This window comes from Cucurbita maxima, unplaced genomic scaffold (genome assembly GCF_002738345.1).
Source record: "Cucurbita maxima cultivar Rimu unplaced genomic scaffold, Cmax_1.0 Cma_Scf00023, whole genome shotgun sequence".
NCBI lineage: Eukaryota > Viridiplantae > Streptophyta > Magnoliopsida > Cucurbitales > Cucurbitaceae > Cucurbita > Cucurbita maxima.
Genome location: NW_019272039.1, coordinates 288850 through 304403, shown reverse-complemented (window position 1 = coordinate 304403; position 15554 = coordinate 288850). Strand labels below are relative to the sequence as shown.

The window sequence follows — 15554 nt, the reverse complement described above, 5'->3', positions numbered from 1 at the left end:
AGAAAAATGAGATGAAGAGATTCTGGTCTTCATAGGCATCACAAAGTTTGAAAGTTTTATTGAATGATATTATGGCTGAATCTGGAAATGGCATGACAAAAGGTTTATTAAGGCGGCAATCATGAGCGGCCAAAATGCGTTACACAGGCTGACTCATCCCTCTATTCCCTTCCAACATATAAACGCCACATTGCCCTTCAAATTCTCCAACAACTCCCCACCATTTAACCAATCCATCAACCCCATTTTCGAACCTTTGCTGCCTCTGCCTTTCGTTTTCCTTTCCAATCGCAACCTGCTTCTTCCACTTCTTCTGCATTCCGTTTTACTGCCCTCAGGTCATTATCATTCCCCTCTTTAATGCCCTTCACTTCTCCTGCCTTTTTGTTTTCTGCTCATATTAGATCTGTTGTTTTCCCTCATATTTGTGTCTTGGACGCGGTCCTCAATTGTGGCTTCCTTGTTGTTTAGATTCTGGGATTGGGAGTGGCAATGAAGAGGCCAATGTAGACTGAAATCGCGAGGTTTTTTTTGTTTAGGCTGCTTAATTTATTGGTTATATTGCTGTTTAGGGCAACGCATGTGTTTTGGTTCTTCTGGTGATGAACTTCGTACTATAATACCTATTACGTTCGCTCCAACTGAGATAGATAATCCACAATGCTTTACGTTGAGCATCAAATTATGATTGATATTGATATTTTGTTGTGTTTTTATGCCTTCTAACAACCATGTTTGGGGCCCCTGGAATTTACTGTAGATCTGAACAAACGATGGTTGCACAGGAATTTACTGTAGATCTAAACAAACCACTCGTGTTCCAGGTAAGATCACCATAAGTTCCTTATAAATTGAAAGGAAAATTGGTTAGTTATGTTTGTACTCTCATAGGTTGGGCATCTTGGAGAAGCATATCAAGACTGGGTTCACCGGCCTATTGTTAGCAAGGAAAGGCCTCGATTCTTCAAAAGCGACTTCTGGGAGGTGATGATTTCTAGTTTTGAGGACTACAAGATTTGGTTAATAGTGTTTTTGATATGTTTGAATGTGGAAACAGTTCTGTACACGCACAGCATGGTGGGTGGTTCCAGTTATATGGCTGCCAGTGGTCTGTTGGTTCATTTCTATGTCTATGAACATGGGGCACACACTTGGTCAGATATCATTCATGGTCATCTTCGGCATTTATATTTGGACATTGATCGAATACATAGTGCATCGTTTTCTTTTCCATATTGAAACCAGTAGTTATTGGTTAGTGTCTCTCTTCTTCTGTGCTGTTGTTATTCAAATTTGGGAATATGTTAATAATAACACTGAACATATTCATGGTTTAGGGGGAATACCATGCATTATCTTATTCATGGTTGCCACCACAAGCACCCAATGGATAGTCTACGACTTGTTTTTCCTCCTACTGCCACAGCTGTTCTGTTAGTTCCAGTATGTTCACTCTTCTTGGCTTTGAAATGAGCAAGCAATCAATCAAAGACGTATATAATCGTTGTCAGCCAGCTGATTGTAAATTTTCTTTGCACCCATTGTTGACACAGATATGGAACTTGGTTAAACTGTTTTTCCCAACATCTATGGCGCCTGCTCTGTTTGGAGGTGGTCTTTTGGGTTATGTGATGTATGACGTCACCCATTACTACTTGCATCATGGCCAACCCACCGGAGAAATGCCGAAACATTTGAAGGTAATACGTTGATTCTATTCAACCAAACACGTTATATATTCAAGCAAATAATGAAATGGGGCTGTGTTGTGTTGTGTTGTGTTGTGTTGTGCAGAAATATCATATGAATCACCACTTCCGCATCATGAATAAAGGCTTCGGTGTCACTTCATCACTTTGGGACAGAGCGTTTGGAACACTACCTGCGTCAAAAGTAGCTGAGAAGACTAGATAGCGAAGTAGTAGTGCTCTCAAGGGAAACTAGATCATTTTTGTCTTCTATTCCTTGTTTCTCACTGTATTTGTTCCATCATCATATTCCAAGGATGAAAGGGTTTATATAGGAAGATTTGATCTAGTCTAATAATGGAAGATTCGTCGGTGCCCCACATTTTTATTATTATTATTATTATTATTAGTTCACCACCTCCAGGCTGAGCAAGCCATATCTGTCATCTTACTTCTTTTCTCAGCATTTAACTTGTCAATAGATTAAGAGTTCAATGTAATATCTTGAAAGGATTCAAGTTTACTTGTTTTCGAAATTGTAAATCAAGGAGTTAGTAATTAGATACAGAACAAGTTTAAAATCTATAATATTTTAAACACTAATTTTGTGGTGGTCAGCCTGCTAGAACATGTCCATGTTCTTCATTCGTTCATTCACAAGAGATTGTGACGAGTTGGAGGGATAATCTGTTCATTTTTTAAGAAATTCTGGGGATCAACCCTGGTCTTCACGCCCACCAATCTCTCAAAATTCCCTTTGAAATACTTCTCCCCATAAACCCTTCCTTCTTCCACGCTCCAATGCCCGCTACTCCCAACGTCAATGTCTCTATAATTAAGAAACGCTCCTCTTGGATTCTTGGTTACGTGTATGGAGTCATCTCTTCGTACATTCTTCTCATCATGTGTATCCTCTTATTCTCTTCCTCCTTCCCTCCTTATGAACAGATTCTCATCCAGCTTCTCTATAACTTCCTGCCATTGCAAAACGACATCTGTTGCTCCTTCTTCAATTGTTCTGTTCACTTTAAAAATGGAACTAATGTCATCTGCCATGACAGAATGACTCCAAAGCTCCCTCCTCCTCTAATGGCCCAGAATAAATCTTCCCCCATTTGTTGTCTGTTTAGAATCTTCCCTTTCACATTGACAATCTCTGAGCATCCAAGATGTTGTCAGTGGAGAGCCCAAATTTCCTCATCAAATTCCCATACCCACCTCCTGAAATATGCCCACCAGTGCCCGCCGTTGGGAAAACGCCTCCAGGGAAGCCATGGGCGTTGCTCCGATTAGCAATGGTGTAGTAAAGTTCCCCCAATGTCGCCCCTGCTTCAACCCAATCAGTTTCGTTTGGAATATCGACATTGATAGCTCGAAGGTTGAACATGTCGAGGAGGACGAAGGGGTGTTGGGAGACATAGGAGAGGCCTTCATAATCATGGCCGCCACTGCGGATTCTGATCTGAAGGCCAACACGTTTGGCACAAACAACGGTTGATTGAACATGGGATTGGTGTTTGGCTGCAACAATCGCTAGGGGTTTTGGGGTTGTGGGGGTCTGAAATCTGAGGTTTCTGATGTAGAAATTGAGGACTGGTAAGATGGAAGAATTGTTGGGAGTGAAAATGGCGTCAGAAATGGGGAATTGGGGCAGTGAATTGGTGCTTAGACATCGAAGAAAGGTCTGTTGAGCAGAAGCAGAGGATAGCCATGGAGAGAAAATGAAGATGACAGAGAAGAATGTAAAGATTGAAGAAGATGAAAACCCCCGATAGGATTTTCTAATTCATGGTCTTCACACGAGTTCATTAGATTAGATAGATACTTCATAATTTTGATAAATATTAGAGAACTTTAATTCTCGAATCTAATATGTATCCTAAATAAATACAATTTTTCTTAAATAATTTAAAATATATACAATCTCACTACTCATTGATGATTTATTATATTAGATTAAATTAAATGCTAAATATGAATAATAATTCAACCATCTACAATTAATTTAAATCCCATTATCACATTATACATTTTAATTTAAATTTAAATTCAACGCGTACTTTTTTAGAATTAGAGTTTAGTTTTCTTTATTTGTATTATTTTTAATTATAATTGGTTAGGAGAAATCAAGAGATTTTGTTTTTTTCTTTTTATAGTTTTAACTGCTTTAAGAAATAAATTTAATTCCAACCGTTAAACGTATATTAGCCTCAAGCGTTTACTCCAAAGCAGTAAATAATAAATTCTTTTTAAAATTTTAAAAATGCCATTTTCTTTTTATAATTTACAAAACGTCTTTTTTGTTAATATATGAACAAAACTATTTCTAAAGTGACATTTCAATAAAAGAAAAGTTTTAAAAAGATATTAATGAAAGTTTAAGAAAAATTGTAAATATCTTAAAAAAAAATTAATTTAGGCTAAAAATTACCAAAATTATTAATTTCAAATTCTATATACACTTGCACCGTGGAATTTGAAGTGACACAAGGATTAGAAACAGCAAACATGTCGCCTCTTTCTCTGATCCTCCTCCTCCTCCTCTCCCTTCCATTAGCATATTCCTATGAAACAGAGGGATCCCCTGTTCAAAGTTTTGTGGACTGTCTTCCAATTCACGCCTCACCCTCCATCCACGGTGTCATCTACACTCCTCAAAACACTTCCTTCTTGTCCATCCTTCAATCTTACAACAGAAACCTCCGATTTGAAACTCCACAAACCCCAAAGCCTGTGCTGATCATCACGCCTCTCGACGCAACCCAAGTCCAAGCCACCATCGCTTGCGCCAACCCCTTGGGGCTGCAGCTCCGAGTGAGGAGCGGCGGCCATGATTACGAGGGACTCTCCTATCAAGCTCATGTCCCTTTTGTTCTTCTCGACATGTTCAATCTTCGTAAGATTGATATTTACAAGGATGGCTATGATTACGTTGCGTGGATTGAAGCTGGTGCCATTCTGGGCGAGCTCTACCATCGCATTGCCGAATTCAGTCCAAATCTTGCGTTTCCTGGAGGGGTTTGCTTCACCCTCGGCGTTGGAGGTCATTTCAGCGGCGGTGGCTACGGGAATCTCATGAGAAAATATGGGCTTTCCGTTGATAATATTGTGGATGCTTTGTTTGTCGACGCCACTGGGGCTGTTCTTGATCGTAAGTCGATGGGGGAGGATCTTTTTTGGGCTATTAGAGGAGGTGGGGCTGCCAGTTTCGGGGTTGTTATTTCGTGGAAGATCAAATTGGTGTCAGTCCCTGAAACCGTCACGGTTTTCAACGTGAATCTGAGACCAGAACAAGGCGCACTCGATGTGGCCCATCGATGGCAGTTCGTGGCCCATAATCTGCCAGACGAATTGTTTATAAGACTAATGCATACCGTAGTGGGTTCAACAACTGAGAAAGGGGAGCTCACAGTGCAAGCTTCGTTCGTTGGTTTGTTCTTGGGAACACCCAAATCGCTCATTCCGATCATGAACAAGAATTTCCCTGAGTTGGGTCTGAAGCAAAGCGATTGCCGCGAAGTAAGATGGGTTGAATCCACCATATTTTGGTACAAGGGCCCCATAGGAAGCAACATTGATATTCTGCTTGAAAGACCCAAAAACGGATCCTATTTGTTCAAGGGCATGTCGGACTATGTGAAGAAGGCGATCTCGAAGGAAGGGATTCTGGGGATATGGCGAACCATGGTCGGATTGAATTCCACCTCATTGGCGATGCATTGGAACCCATACGGCGGAAGAATGTGGGAAATTCCAGAATCTGCAACTCCATTTCCACACAGAGCAGGGAACCTGTATTTGATTCAGTACACGTTATCGTGGATGAAACAAGGAATGGAATCCACAAACCATTACATGAACATTTCGAGGAGTTTGTACGAATACATGACTCCATTGGTGTCGAGCTCGCCCAGAGAATCGTTTTTAAATTACAGAGACCTTGGGATTGGGGCGAATCCCAGCACTCAAACAAACTACATGGTTGCTGAAGAATACGGGCGGAAGTATTTCAAGGGGAACTTTGATCGGTTGATGAAGGTGAAGACGATGGTGGATCCTCATAATTTCTTCAGAAACGAACAGAGTATTCCTCCGTTACCTAAAGAAAAGAAAATCTTAGTGGCATGACTGCTAAGCATATAGTTGCTGTGGTGTAGTGGTTATCACGTTAGTCTTACACACTAAAGGTCCCCAGTTCGATCCTGGGCAGCAACAAATATATCATTCTTTTTCCTTTTTAATAAATAACCTTATAAAATTAGAAGGGCAATTAATTGAAAATGCCTAAATATATATGTTTATATGAATATGAAGATTGTAACGTTTAACGGAAGGGGGAATAAATAAGTGTTATTAATAAATGATTTTTCGTTTAGCGGTTGAGATTAGGTCAAATTCATACTAAAAACAATATCTCAAACAAATTGTTGATGCATAATTATATTTTAAAAATATAGAAATAATTACACCCTCCAAAGAACTAATTAATTATGAGATACGTTAAGCCCTAAAAAGAAGCTTGTAATGTTGAAACTTTTGCATATTATTTTTCTATACATAGATATATTGAATGAGTCACACGCCAAGTAATATATATCAATAAATTAATTCCTACTTTGAATCGAATATGAATATTCATTTAGTCAAATGAATGGTAAATTCATATTCTTTAGAACATAATGTACCAATAAAATAAGAGAGAGAAAATAAATGTTTATTTAACTCATATACTTTGTAATATTTAGACACTTTTTAGGAATCTTTAGTTTATCAAAATACAATAATTGTGAAAATCGTACTGTAGGCAGGCGGGACTAAATCGTAATTTTGCATAAGGTTACTCTCTCCTTAGGGCACCAAACACAGGTCTAGGGTTTTTTTTTTTTCTTTTCATCTGGCCGCCAAATTTGCTGCCGCAGGTACTGCCTTTCCCTTTCTGAGTTTGCCCCTTCTTCTCCCTTTTCCTCAGATCGGAGAAACTGAATCCAATGGTCGGAGGCTTTGAAGTGGGAGCTGTTCCCTACAACCCGGACGGTTGGGGTCCGCCGGAATCGACTGCCACCCTCGCCGCTTCCTCTAACCTCCCTCTCAATGTCCCCTTTGCCCCATTCTCTCGCTCCGATAAGCTTGGTCGGATCGCGGATTGGACTCGAACAATGAATAACCCTGGTCGCCCCAAGGCTGCTTCGGATTCCGTCTTCGATTTCACTAATGACGATTCCTTCCCGGCCAATGCCGACGAGGACATGTCCTTCCGTTTGGTTGATGGAAAGCCTCCTCCGCGCCCCAAATTTGGCCCTAAATGGCGATTCAACCAGCAAAGGACACAGCTACCTCAGCGCCGTGACGAAGAAGTTGAGGCTCGAAAGCGCGAGGCTGAGAAGGAGCGGGCTCGCCGTGACCGTCTTTACAACCTCAACAGGTCTAATGTCAATGCGACCCGTCGTGAAGCTGCTGTCTTCAAATCCTCTGTGGAAATTCAACCAGAATGGAACATGCTTGATCAGATTCCCTTCTCCACTTTCTCGAAGCTGTCCTTCTCTGTTGCTGAGCCCGAAGACCTTCTTCTGTGCGGCGGGCTAGAGTTCTATGATCGAACAAACGACCGAATCACTCCCAAGAACGAGCGCCGTCTTGAGCGCTTCAAGAACCGCAACTTCTTTAAGGTAACTACTACCGACGATCCTGTCATTCGTCGTCTCGCAAATGAGGACAAAGCCACAGTTTTTGCTACCGATGCCATCCTTTCTACCCTTATGTGTGCAACGAGATCGGTTTATTCCTGGGACATTGTGGTTCAACGTGTTGGGAACAAGCTTTTCTTTGATAAGAGGGATGGGTCACAACTTGATTTGCTTGCTGTCCACGAGACCTCTCAGGAACCCTTACCAGAGGCGAAGGACGATATCAATTCAGCGTATTCACTGAGTGTCGAAGCTGCTTACATTAATCAGAACTTCTCGCAGCAAGTTTTAGTTAGGGACGGAAATAAGGTGGCCTTTGACGAGCCAAACCCATTTGCAAATGAGGGAGAGGAGGTCGCTTCAGTTGCTTACAGGTATAGGAGGTGGAAACTTGATGATGACATGTATCTTGTGGCCAGGTGCGAGGTTCAAAGTGTTATGGAGGTTAATAAGCAGAGATCATTCTTGACTTTGAATGCTCTTAATGAATTTGATCCCAAGTATTCAGGTGTCGATTGGAGGCAGAAATTGGAGACACAGAGGGGTGCTGTTTTGGCCACAGAGTTGAAGAACAATGCCAATAAATTGGCAAAATGGACAGCTCAAGCCTTATTAGCTAGCGCAGATATGATGAAGTTGGGGTATGTCTCTAGGGTTCATCCTCGTGATCACTTCAACCATGTCATCTTAGCTGTGGTTGGGTATAAACCGAAGGATTTTGCAGCTCAAATTAACTTAAATACGTCTAACATGTGGGGTATTGTCAAATCCATTGTGGATTTGTGCATGAAATTGAAGGAAGGTAAGTATGTTTTGGTTAAGGACCCATCCAAACCACAGGTTAGGATCTATGAGGTTCCTGCGGATGCATTTGAGAATGACTATGTTGAGGAGCCACTGGCTGAGGAGGACCAAGTGCAACCTCCAGGAGAAGATGAAAATGGCGCCACTGCTAATGCGGGGACTGATGATGCCGCAGAGAAGGTTGATGCTGCTCAAGCTTAAGGCTGCCGCATTCATTGCTGTCTTTCCAAACTTGCTCGGTGATGTTAAAATCTTGACCTTTTGTGTCTTTTTACGTTCTTCCTTTTTCTGAGAATTGTTATTTGTATTGGTTTTGGATTCCGGCAAGCATAATATGACACATTGCTCGAGTAACTGTCACTCGTTTAAACGTTTTATTAGCACAGCTCGTTATGATGCTTTCATCGAAGTTTTGAACACGAGTTCTTTTCAATATATTCTATTGAGTTATGGACGGATAGATTGTTCTCTTGTTATGCTTGTCGATTCTAGTTTCCAATTGTGTTAGTCTGTTTGATTGGGATAAATAAAGGGTTTGATATTCATCTACATTTTACCTTCTGATTGTGGAACGTGAGCTCAGCTTAGTAGCTGCTTGCTTCTGAAATATGGGCTAATTTGTGTTTCTACGCTCGACTATTTCACTCGCCCGCACACACACCTATCATTACACTTTTGCTTGGTTCTCCAACCCTTCCCTTGAATGGGGAGGGGTTGGAGAAAGAGAAGGGATCAGCTGAAAATTTTGTTAAAGCAGAGGTCGAAATGAAAGTTTAACTGGTAAATTGCACCAAATTGATATGATCTTTATTTGAACTTGACTTGAGGCAGGTAGGGCTTTCAGCAACAAGGCACTACTATGTAATGCACAGTGCTTTAAGATGCCAACGGGAAAGGGGTTTGGGATAGATGGCAGTGGCAGTGGCAGTGGCAGTGGCAGTGGCAGTGGCATTCCCTTGCATGCATGAAAAACGAGAAGCTCCATGTTTCCAGTTCATTCTAGTACGGATTTGCACGTTAAGTGGCCTACCAGACAAAATGAATACAACTCAGAATTAAAAATATAGACACTAACCAAATATAAACAGATTTTTGAATAGAAGTGTCATTTTATTGCAATTCTGTAGCTCCTGTCCTCTTTGTTTGAAGATGAGCAGTATGTTTAACGATGTCATAAATTTACATTAGAGCAGACGGGACAATATCCTTTCGAACAATTCTTGTGATGGAAAAATAAGAACTACGAAGTTGGTCCAAAGAAACTTCTCTCTTTTTGTTGTCAAGAAACCAATCTCTAAAACAACCAGGGGAGGATTCAACAATCAAAGACAGAGAGCAGAGTAATGGGGTGAAGAAGCTCCTCACTGTTTGTTCTCTGTAGTTAACGCATACATCTTCACCGGAAATAGTTCTTCGGGAAATCCCGTTTGGTCCTAAAAACCATCAGCAATAAAGGCAAGCTATTAAATTAGTAAGTGACATAGGAGGAATTATAGTGAGTTTACCCTTGATTTATATGCGTAGAGTCCGCAGTGGTGGAATAGATGTTTATAGTATACATCCGATCTTGTGATGCTTCTATCTTCTTTATCTAATATAAATCCTGCAACGCTTTCATTTTTTATTTTCACCTACAATAATTCATAAATAAATAAAAGAATTGCAAAAGGCAAGTACCAGATTTTGCAATGTTTTCCTTGAGAACGAAAATTCCGCCAGCTTTTAGACCCAACTGGAAGTAATGAATGGTTAGAGCCAAAAATAGGTCATAAGTTCACCAAAATAGGTCATAGCTTACCTTGGCTCTTCTAAAGAATGCGATAAAGTCGTCATCAGTGAGATGCCCGATACACCACTGAACCCAAATAACATCATATCTGCCTGCATCTGGCGTGAATTCCTAGCAGTAGAATACAACTTGGATCCATTAAAGAAGGGACAAAGACTTGCACCAAAAACCAAATCAAGAAGAGCTTGGGCATACACAACCACACAATATAACAATTAAATGTGAAACACATTACTTGTAGAGGCACACAAAAGAAGTTAGCGGGTTTGTGAATATCAGAGGCACCATTATTTTCTGGAGCCAAGCTTTGACGGGCAGCCTCTAGAAAATGTGATACAGGTTCAACAAGATCAACCTAAGATATATGCCTACACATTGTTAGATCAAAGGATTTGAAAGTAAGCAGATTACAAATTAAACTACCAATGGCCCGAACTGAATAATTTGTTACACAGTGTAGGCAGTAAGAAAATTGCTACCAGAATCTTATTGTTTTTATGTATGACAATCCCCAATCATTTGGTTCGAGCTGTCTGATGAGATTGCACAATCCAAAAACCAAAGATGGGCAGACAAAAAGCAAGAACGTAACAAGGCGGGAACAAAAGAAGTAACTAATATAACCTTACCTCGTTGAAATATCTGATAAGAAGATTCTTCGTGACTCTTCCAATACCAGAACCACAATCTGCAATACCAACTCTACCATTAATTAAACTACAAAACTCATCATATACGTTAAAAAAATTCCAAGAAAAGAAGTAGAGCAGTCATAATCTACAGTCTCGAATCAAGAAAACTTCAGAAATGGGTATTATTAACCAAACATACCAAGAGCCACAAGGGGGCGGTCTTTTCCAGCAAAAGGGAAACGTTCGGCCAAAATGGATTTGAGAAAGACTTCACTGCCCATGATATCGGTGTCATTAACATAGCCATAGCCGCCCAAGACGCCATCTACCGATGCGTCTAAACCTTGCCAGTACCCTAAGCCTTCGCGATACCATTGGGTGCGCTTGGTGGGGTTTCCAACCTGCTCCATCCACATCTCTTCTGCATTCTTGAATTCGCGGCCGTCCGTATCAGCACCGCTCACGTCCATTGGCTAAGGCGTGGAGCCCCGTCTCTGAACTCCCTCCCTCTGATTTTCTTTCCTTCCTTGCTTCGTTTAGCTTGTGGGAATTAAGAACACAGTTTCCAGCTGAGGAAATGAAAGAAACTGTGAGATTGTTATAAACTTTGGTTATCCACCATGAACGATATAAGCTTTGGACTTTGGACTTAAATACGGGCCCAATTGCACCATAAATCGCTGAGCTCAAGTCAACTATCAAAGGTAGATCGCAATAAACCTAACGTAAGCTCGGCTTAATTGAACTATAACGGCTGGGCACAATTCAGCAATCAGTAGCTGGAGATAATACAAGTACAAAACGCTAGACCCATAACAACTATAAAGGTTGGGAGCAATTCAACTATAAATGAAAAGGCCCAATTTAATTATATATAGCTCGGTCCAATTTAATTATACAAGATAGGCACAACTAAACTATAAATGATTCGGCCCAATTTAAAACAACGCAAGAGCCCATTTAAACTATCAAGGATGGGCCCAATTCAACTATAAATGTCCCGGCCCAATTATACTATAAACGCTCGGCCCAGTTAAACTATAAAAGGCTCGGCCGAACTCAGCTATAAAGGCTCGGCCCGATTCACCTATAAACGGCCAGGCCCAATTAAATTACAAAAGGCTCCGCCCAATTTAACTACATAAAGGATCGGCCCATTTTATCAATAAAGACTCGGCCCAATTTAATTGTAAATAGCTTGACCAATTCAACTATAAACGCCCAGGCCCAATAAAAGTATAAATAAATGGACCCAATTCCACTATAAATCGTTTGGCCCAATTTTACTATAAAGGGAGGGCCTAATATTACCGGCCCAATTTAATTATAAATGGCTCGGCCCAATAAAACTATAAAACCTGAGCCCAATTCAACAAAAAACGCCAGGCCCAATTCCAATATAAATGGGTCGGCCCCATGCAACTATAGCGGCTCGGCCTAATAAGACTATAATGGTTCGGCTCGACTCAAATATAAAACCTTGGCCCAATATAAATAATTACTCGGCCGATTCGACTCAAAAGGCCAGGCCCAACCATACTATAAAGTATGGGCCTAATTCAACTAAAAATGGCTCAGCCCAACTAATCTAGACAGGATGGGCCTAATCCAACTAAAAAACGCCCGGCCCAATTCTACTATTAATGCTAGGCACGATTCCACTATAAATGGCTCAACTCCATACAACTATAACGGCTGGGCCCAATATGACTATAATCGCTCGGCCCAATTCAAATATAAAGGCTTGGCCCAATATAAATAAATTACTGGGCCAAATCGATTCTGAAGGCTAGGCCCAACTATACTATAAATAGCTAGGCCGAATTGATCGATAAAAAGCTGGGCCCAACAAAACAAAAAACGCCTCCACCAATTTGATTATTAATACGAGGCCCAATTCCACTATAAATGGATCGGCCCCCATACAACTATAACGGCTGGGCCCAATACATTTATAATGATTCAGCCCAATTAAAATATAAAGGCTTGACCTATAAACGCTGGGCTCAATTCCACAGAAAAACGCCCGGCCGAATTAAACTATTAATGTTAGGACAAATTCAACTATAAATGTCTCGGCCCCATACAACTATAACGACTAAGCCCAATAAAAATATAAAGGCTTGGGGCAATATAACTAAATTACTGGGCCAATTCAACTCTACAGGCCAGGCCCAATGATACTACAAAAAGCTCGGCCCAATTGAACTATAAAGTCTGGGCCCAAATCATGTAAAATGGCTCGGCCTAATTGATCTATAAAGGCTGGGACCAATTCAACAAAAAACGACGAGCCCAATTCAACTCTTAATTGAAGTCCCAACTCCACAATAAATATCTCGGCCCAATACAGATATAATGGTCCGGCTCAGTTCAATCTAAGGCTTAGCCCAATACAACTAGAAATGACTCGGCTGAATTGAACTATCAATCCAAGGCCCAATTCCACAATAAATGGCTCGGCCCCATAAAACTATATCGGATGGGCCCAATACGTTTCTAATGGTACGGCCGAATTCAAATAAAACGGCTTGGCCCAATATAACTAAATTACTGTGCTTATTCAACTCTAAAGTCCGAGCCCAACGATACTATAAATGGCTCGTACCAATTTACTTGTAAACTCTGGGCCGAATTGAACTCAAATAGCTGGGCCAATTAATCTATAAAGGCTGGGCCCAATTCAAAAATGCCAGGCCCAATTAAACTATTAATGCTTGGCCCAATTCTACTATAAATGGCTCGGCCCTGTTCAATAATGAAAGCGTGGCCCAATTCAATCCGCCCAATCAAATTATAAAAGGCCTGGCCCAATTAAACTGTAAAGATTGGGCCTAATTTATCAAGAAAACGTTCGGCCCAATTTAACTATTACCGTTAGGCCCAATTCATCTATAAATGTCTCGGCCGATACAGCTATAACGGCTTGGCCCAGTACAACTATTAATGGTTCGGCGCAATTCAACTCTAAAGGCTAGGTCTAATACAACTAGAAGTTGCTCGACCCAATTCAACTTTAAAGGCTGGGCTCCATTCAACTATAAATGGCTCGGCCTAAAAGAACTATAAATGTTAGGCCCAATTCAACAAAAAAACGTTCGGCCCAATTTAACTATTAATTCTAGGCCCAATTGCACTATAAATGGCTGTGCCCAATACAACTATTACGGCTGGGTCCAATACAAGTATAATGGTTCGGCCCAATTTAAGTATAAAGGCTAGGCCCAACACAATTAGAAAGGCTAGGCTCAATTCAATTATAAAGCCGCGTTGCAATTCTAATTAAATGGCTTGGCCCAATTGAACGATAAAGGTGGGCCGAATTCAACAATAAACGGCTTGGCCCCATGTAATTATTAAGGCTAGGCCCAATTGAACGATAAATTTCTCGGCCCAATTCAAATATAATGGCTCGGTCCAGATGAACTATATAGGCTGGGCCCAATTTAACTTTAAATGGCTCGGTCCATATGAACTTTAAACGCTGGGCCCAATTCAACTTATAAAAGCTCAGCCCAATTCAAATATAACGGCTCGGTCGAATTTTACTATAAAGACTAGGCCGAATTTAATTATGAAAAGCAGGGCCCAATTTAACAATAAAAAGCTGGGTCCAGTTCAATTGTAAAAGCTAGGGCCCAGTGCAACTATAAATGGCTTGGCCTTATTGAACTATAAAAGGCTGGGCTTAATTCAGTTATAATTGGCTGGGCCCATCCGATAATGTAAATGACAGAAACCTTAAACTATGGCCCGTCTAATTAGTTTTTAACTTTATTAATTAGGGCATATCGGCCCCTCCCCAACCCAGTCCGTTACAACTTCTATTTACTCCCCCCAGATTCTTTTGAAATAGGATTATAATTCAATTGATTAAAATATTATATCTTCGACATTCATATTTCGACCGTCTATAATGTTGAATTATTACTTCTTCTCTGTTCCTCGTTTATAATGCAGTTATAAGAGAACTTTTTTCCATTTTTAACACGCCCCTTTAGTTTCACGGGATTCCACATGCCCCATTCCTCCTGAATTAGAACATAAGCTAGTGATACTTTCGGCAATTGAACTCTCACCATTTAGGGATGCAACACTTCACTGCTTCACCTAACAACACGATTCATTTTCACAATTTAAATTGCTCCCATTTCACTCGTCACTACTATGGAAGTGCTTTTTTTTTTCACGAGAGATATACTTAGGCAACTATACCGTGCTTTATATTTCATTTAAGAGAAGTGGAAGAGAATTTAAAAGTGTGTTTAATTTATGTGAATGATGATTATTAAGAAATTTCGGTGAATAAAACTTTATGTAAATATATGGTTTGGGGATGAGTAAACTCCATTTCAATCTTTTCAAATCATGGGAACAGTCACTCCCATCATCCTACTTGCACAAACCCATTTTCATCCAAAACCCATAATGCCTCCAAATCCCATCAATCAACCAACCAAAATACACAAATTCCACTTTAAATATATCACCATATTCATCTTTTTTTGGGATCATTTGTTTTTTTTCTTGTGCTTTTGAAGTGACTTTGATGGACAGAGAGTGAATTTTTTTTACTAAGTTTGATGGATTTGACTAAACTAAGTGTCACTATTCCCTTCCTCAATATATAACCTAAAGTTCATGTATATAATGACCAAGAATCATAAGCACACAGTTGCAAATGTTTCCAACAAAAATGATATCTGACAGTGAATCCCAAACCCAACAGAAGGGCCACCTTAAGAACCCTAATTTTCATTTCTGACATTTGTTTATCTATTAGATGAAGCTAGGATTTAGGGTTTTTTTTTTTTTTTTTTTTTTTTTTTAATCGTCTTCGTAGAACTTAATGATTCAGTTAAATATAAATGGCGACTTTTAATCTCTGAGAGAGACTAAAGTTGTCAACACACAGTTACATATATAGTTAAAGCAGGCCAACCCAAGCATGCTTCTT

General features: G+C 40.2%; 4 protein-coding genes, 1 non-coding gene and 1 pseudogene across 8 annotated transcripts; 4 read left to right on the top strand and 2 right to left on the bottom strand.

Moving 5' to 3' along the window:
• The first annotated feature begins 104 nt into the window (after positions 1-104).
• Positions 105-2067, top strand: LOC111497491 (dihydroceramide fatty acyl 2-hydroxylase FAH1-like). Of its 2 annotated transcripts, XM_023148299.1 has the most exons (8): positions 105-338; positions 472-524; positions 761-824; positions 892-984; positions 1058-1254; positions 1338-1443; positions 1554-1700; positions 1795-2067. In XM_023148299.1, the coding sequence occupies exons 3-8, from the start codon at positions 774-776 to the stop codon at positions 1912-1914; spliced, it is 714 nt and encodes a 237-aa protein (XP_023004067.1). In that variant the 5' UTR covers positions 105-338; positions 472-524; positions 761-773; the 3' UTR covers positions 1915-2067. The 2 variants fall into 2 exon arrangements, with proteins under 2 accessions (XP_023004067.1, XP_023004068.1); XM_023148300.1 differs by lacking the exon at positions 472-524.
• Positions 2068-2302: 235 nt separating this feature from the next.
• Positions 2303-4198, bottom strand: LOC111497398 (annotated as a pseudogene).
• On the top strand, positions 4178-6062 carry LOC111497486 (berberine bridge enzyme-like 4). Its single transcript, XM_023148292.1, has one exon. It carries the CDS (start codon positions 4197-4199, stop codon positions 5814-5816), a length of 1620 nt encoding a protein of 539 aa, XP_023004060.1. The 5' UTR covers positions 4178-4196; the 3' UTR covers positions 5817-6062.
• On the top strand, positions 5831-5903 carry TRNAV-UAC. The gene has a single exon. It is a non-coding gene; the product is annotated as a tRNA-Val (tRNA).
• Positions 6063-6553: 491 nt separating the features above from the next.
• Positions 6554-8636, top strand: LOC111497485 (eukaryotic translation initiation factor 3 subunit D-like). Its single transcript, XM_023148291.1, has one exon. The coding sequence runs from the start codon at positions 6677-6679 to the stop codon at positions 8375-8377; it is 1701 nt and encodes a 566-aa protein (XP_023004059.1). The 5' UTR covers positions 6554-6676; the 3' UTR covers positions 8378-8636.
• On the bottom strand, positions 8460-11212 carry LOC111497490 (alpha N-terminal protein methyltransferase 1-like). 3 transcript variants are annotated; one of them, XM_023148295.1, is made up of 8 exons: positions 10797-11212; positions 10595-10653; positions 10201-10320; positions 9975-10076; positions 9854-9908; positions 9682-9779; positions 9542-9609; positions 8460-9202 (listed from the first exon to the last, which is right to left on the bottom strand). In XM_023148295.1, exons 1-8 carry the CDS (start codon positions 11065-11067, stop codon positions 9034-9036), a joined length of 942 nt encoding a protein of 313 aa, XP_023004063.1. In that variant the 5' UTR covers positions 11068-11212; the 3' UTR covers positions 8460-9033. The 3 variants fall into 3 exon arrangements, with proteins under 3 accessions (XP_023004063.1, XP_023004064.1, XP_023004065.1); XM_023148296.1 differs by having other exon boundaries at positions 9682-9767; XM_023148297.1 differs by having other exon boundaries at positions 9143-9202; positions 9497-9609; positions 10797-11211.
• Between the last annotated feature and the right edge of the window lie 4342 nt (positions 11213-15554).

What these genes read in the sequence shown, in the direction of transcription:
- LOC111497491 (XM_023148300.1), top strand. Translation starts at nt 774, where the DNA reads ATGGTTGCACAGGAATTTACTGTAGATCTAAACAAACCACTCGTGTTC. An exon ending in ACAAACCACTCGTGTTCCAG is followed by an intron (nt 825 to 891) that starts GTAAGATCACCA and finishes GTACTCTCATAG; the next exon opens with GTTGGGCATCTTGGAGAAGC. An exon ending in ATTGAAACCAGTAGTTATTG is followed by an intron (nt 1,255 to 1,337) that starts GTTAGTGTCTCT and finishes TTCATGGTTTAG; the next exon opens with GGGGAATACCATGCATTATC.
- LOC111497486 (XM_023148292.1), top strand. Translation starts at nt 4,197, where the DNA reads ATGTCGCCTCTTTCTCTGATCCTCCTCCTCCTCCTCTCCCTTCCATTA.
- LOC111497485 (XM_023148291.1), top strand. Translation starts at nt 6,677, where the DNA reads ATGGTCGGAGGCTTTGAAGTGGGAGCTGTTCCCTACAACCCGGACGGT.
- LOC111497490 (XM_023148295.1), bottom strand. Translation starts at nt 11,067, where the DNA reads ATGGACGTGAGCGGTGCTGATACGGACGGCCGCGAATTCAAGAATGCA. An exon ending in TTATCAGATATTTCAACGAG is followed by an intron (nt 10,321 to 10,594) that starts GTAAGGTTATAT and finishes CATATATCTTAG; the next exon opens with GTTGATCTTGTTGAACCTGT. An exon ending in GGAAAACATTGCAAAATCTG is followed by an intron (nt 9,780 to 9,853) that starts GTACTTGCCTTT and finishes AAAGCGTTGCAG; the next exon opens with GATTTATATTAGATAAAGAA.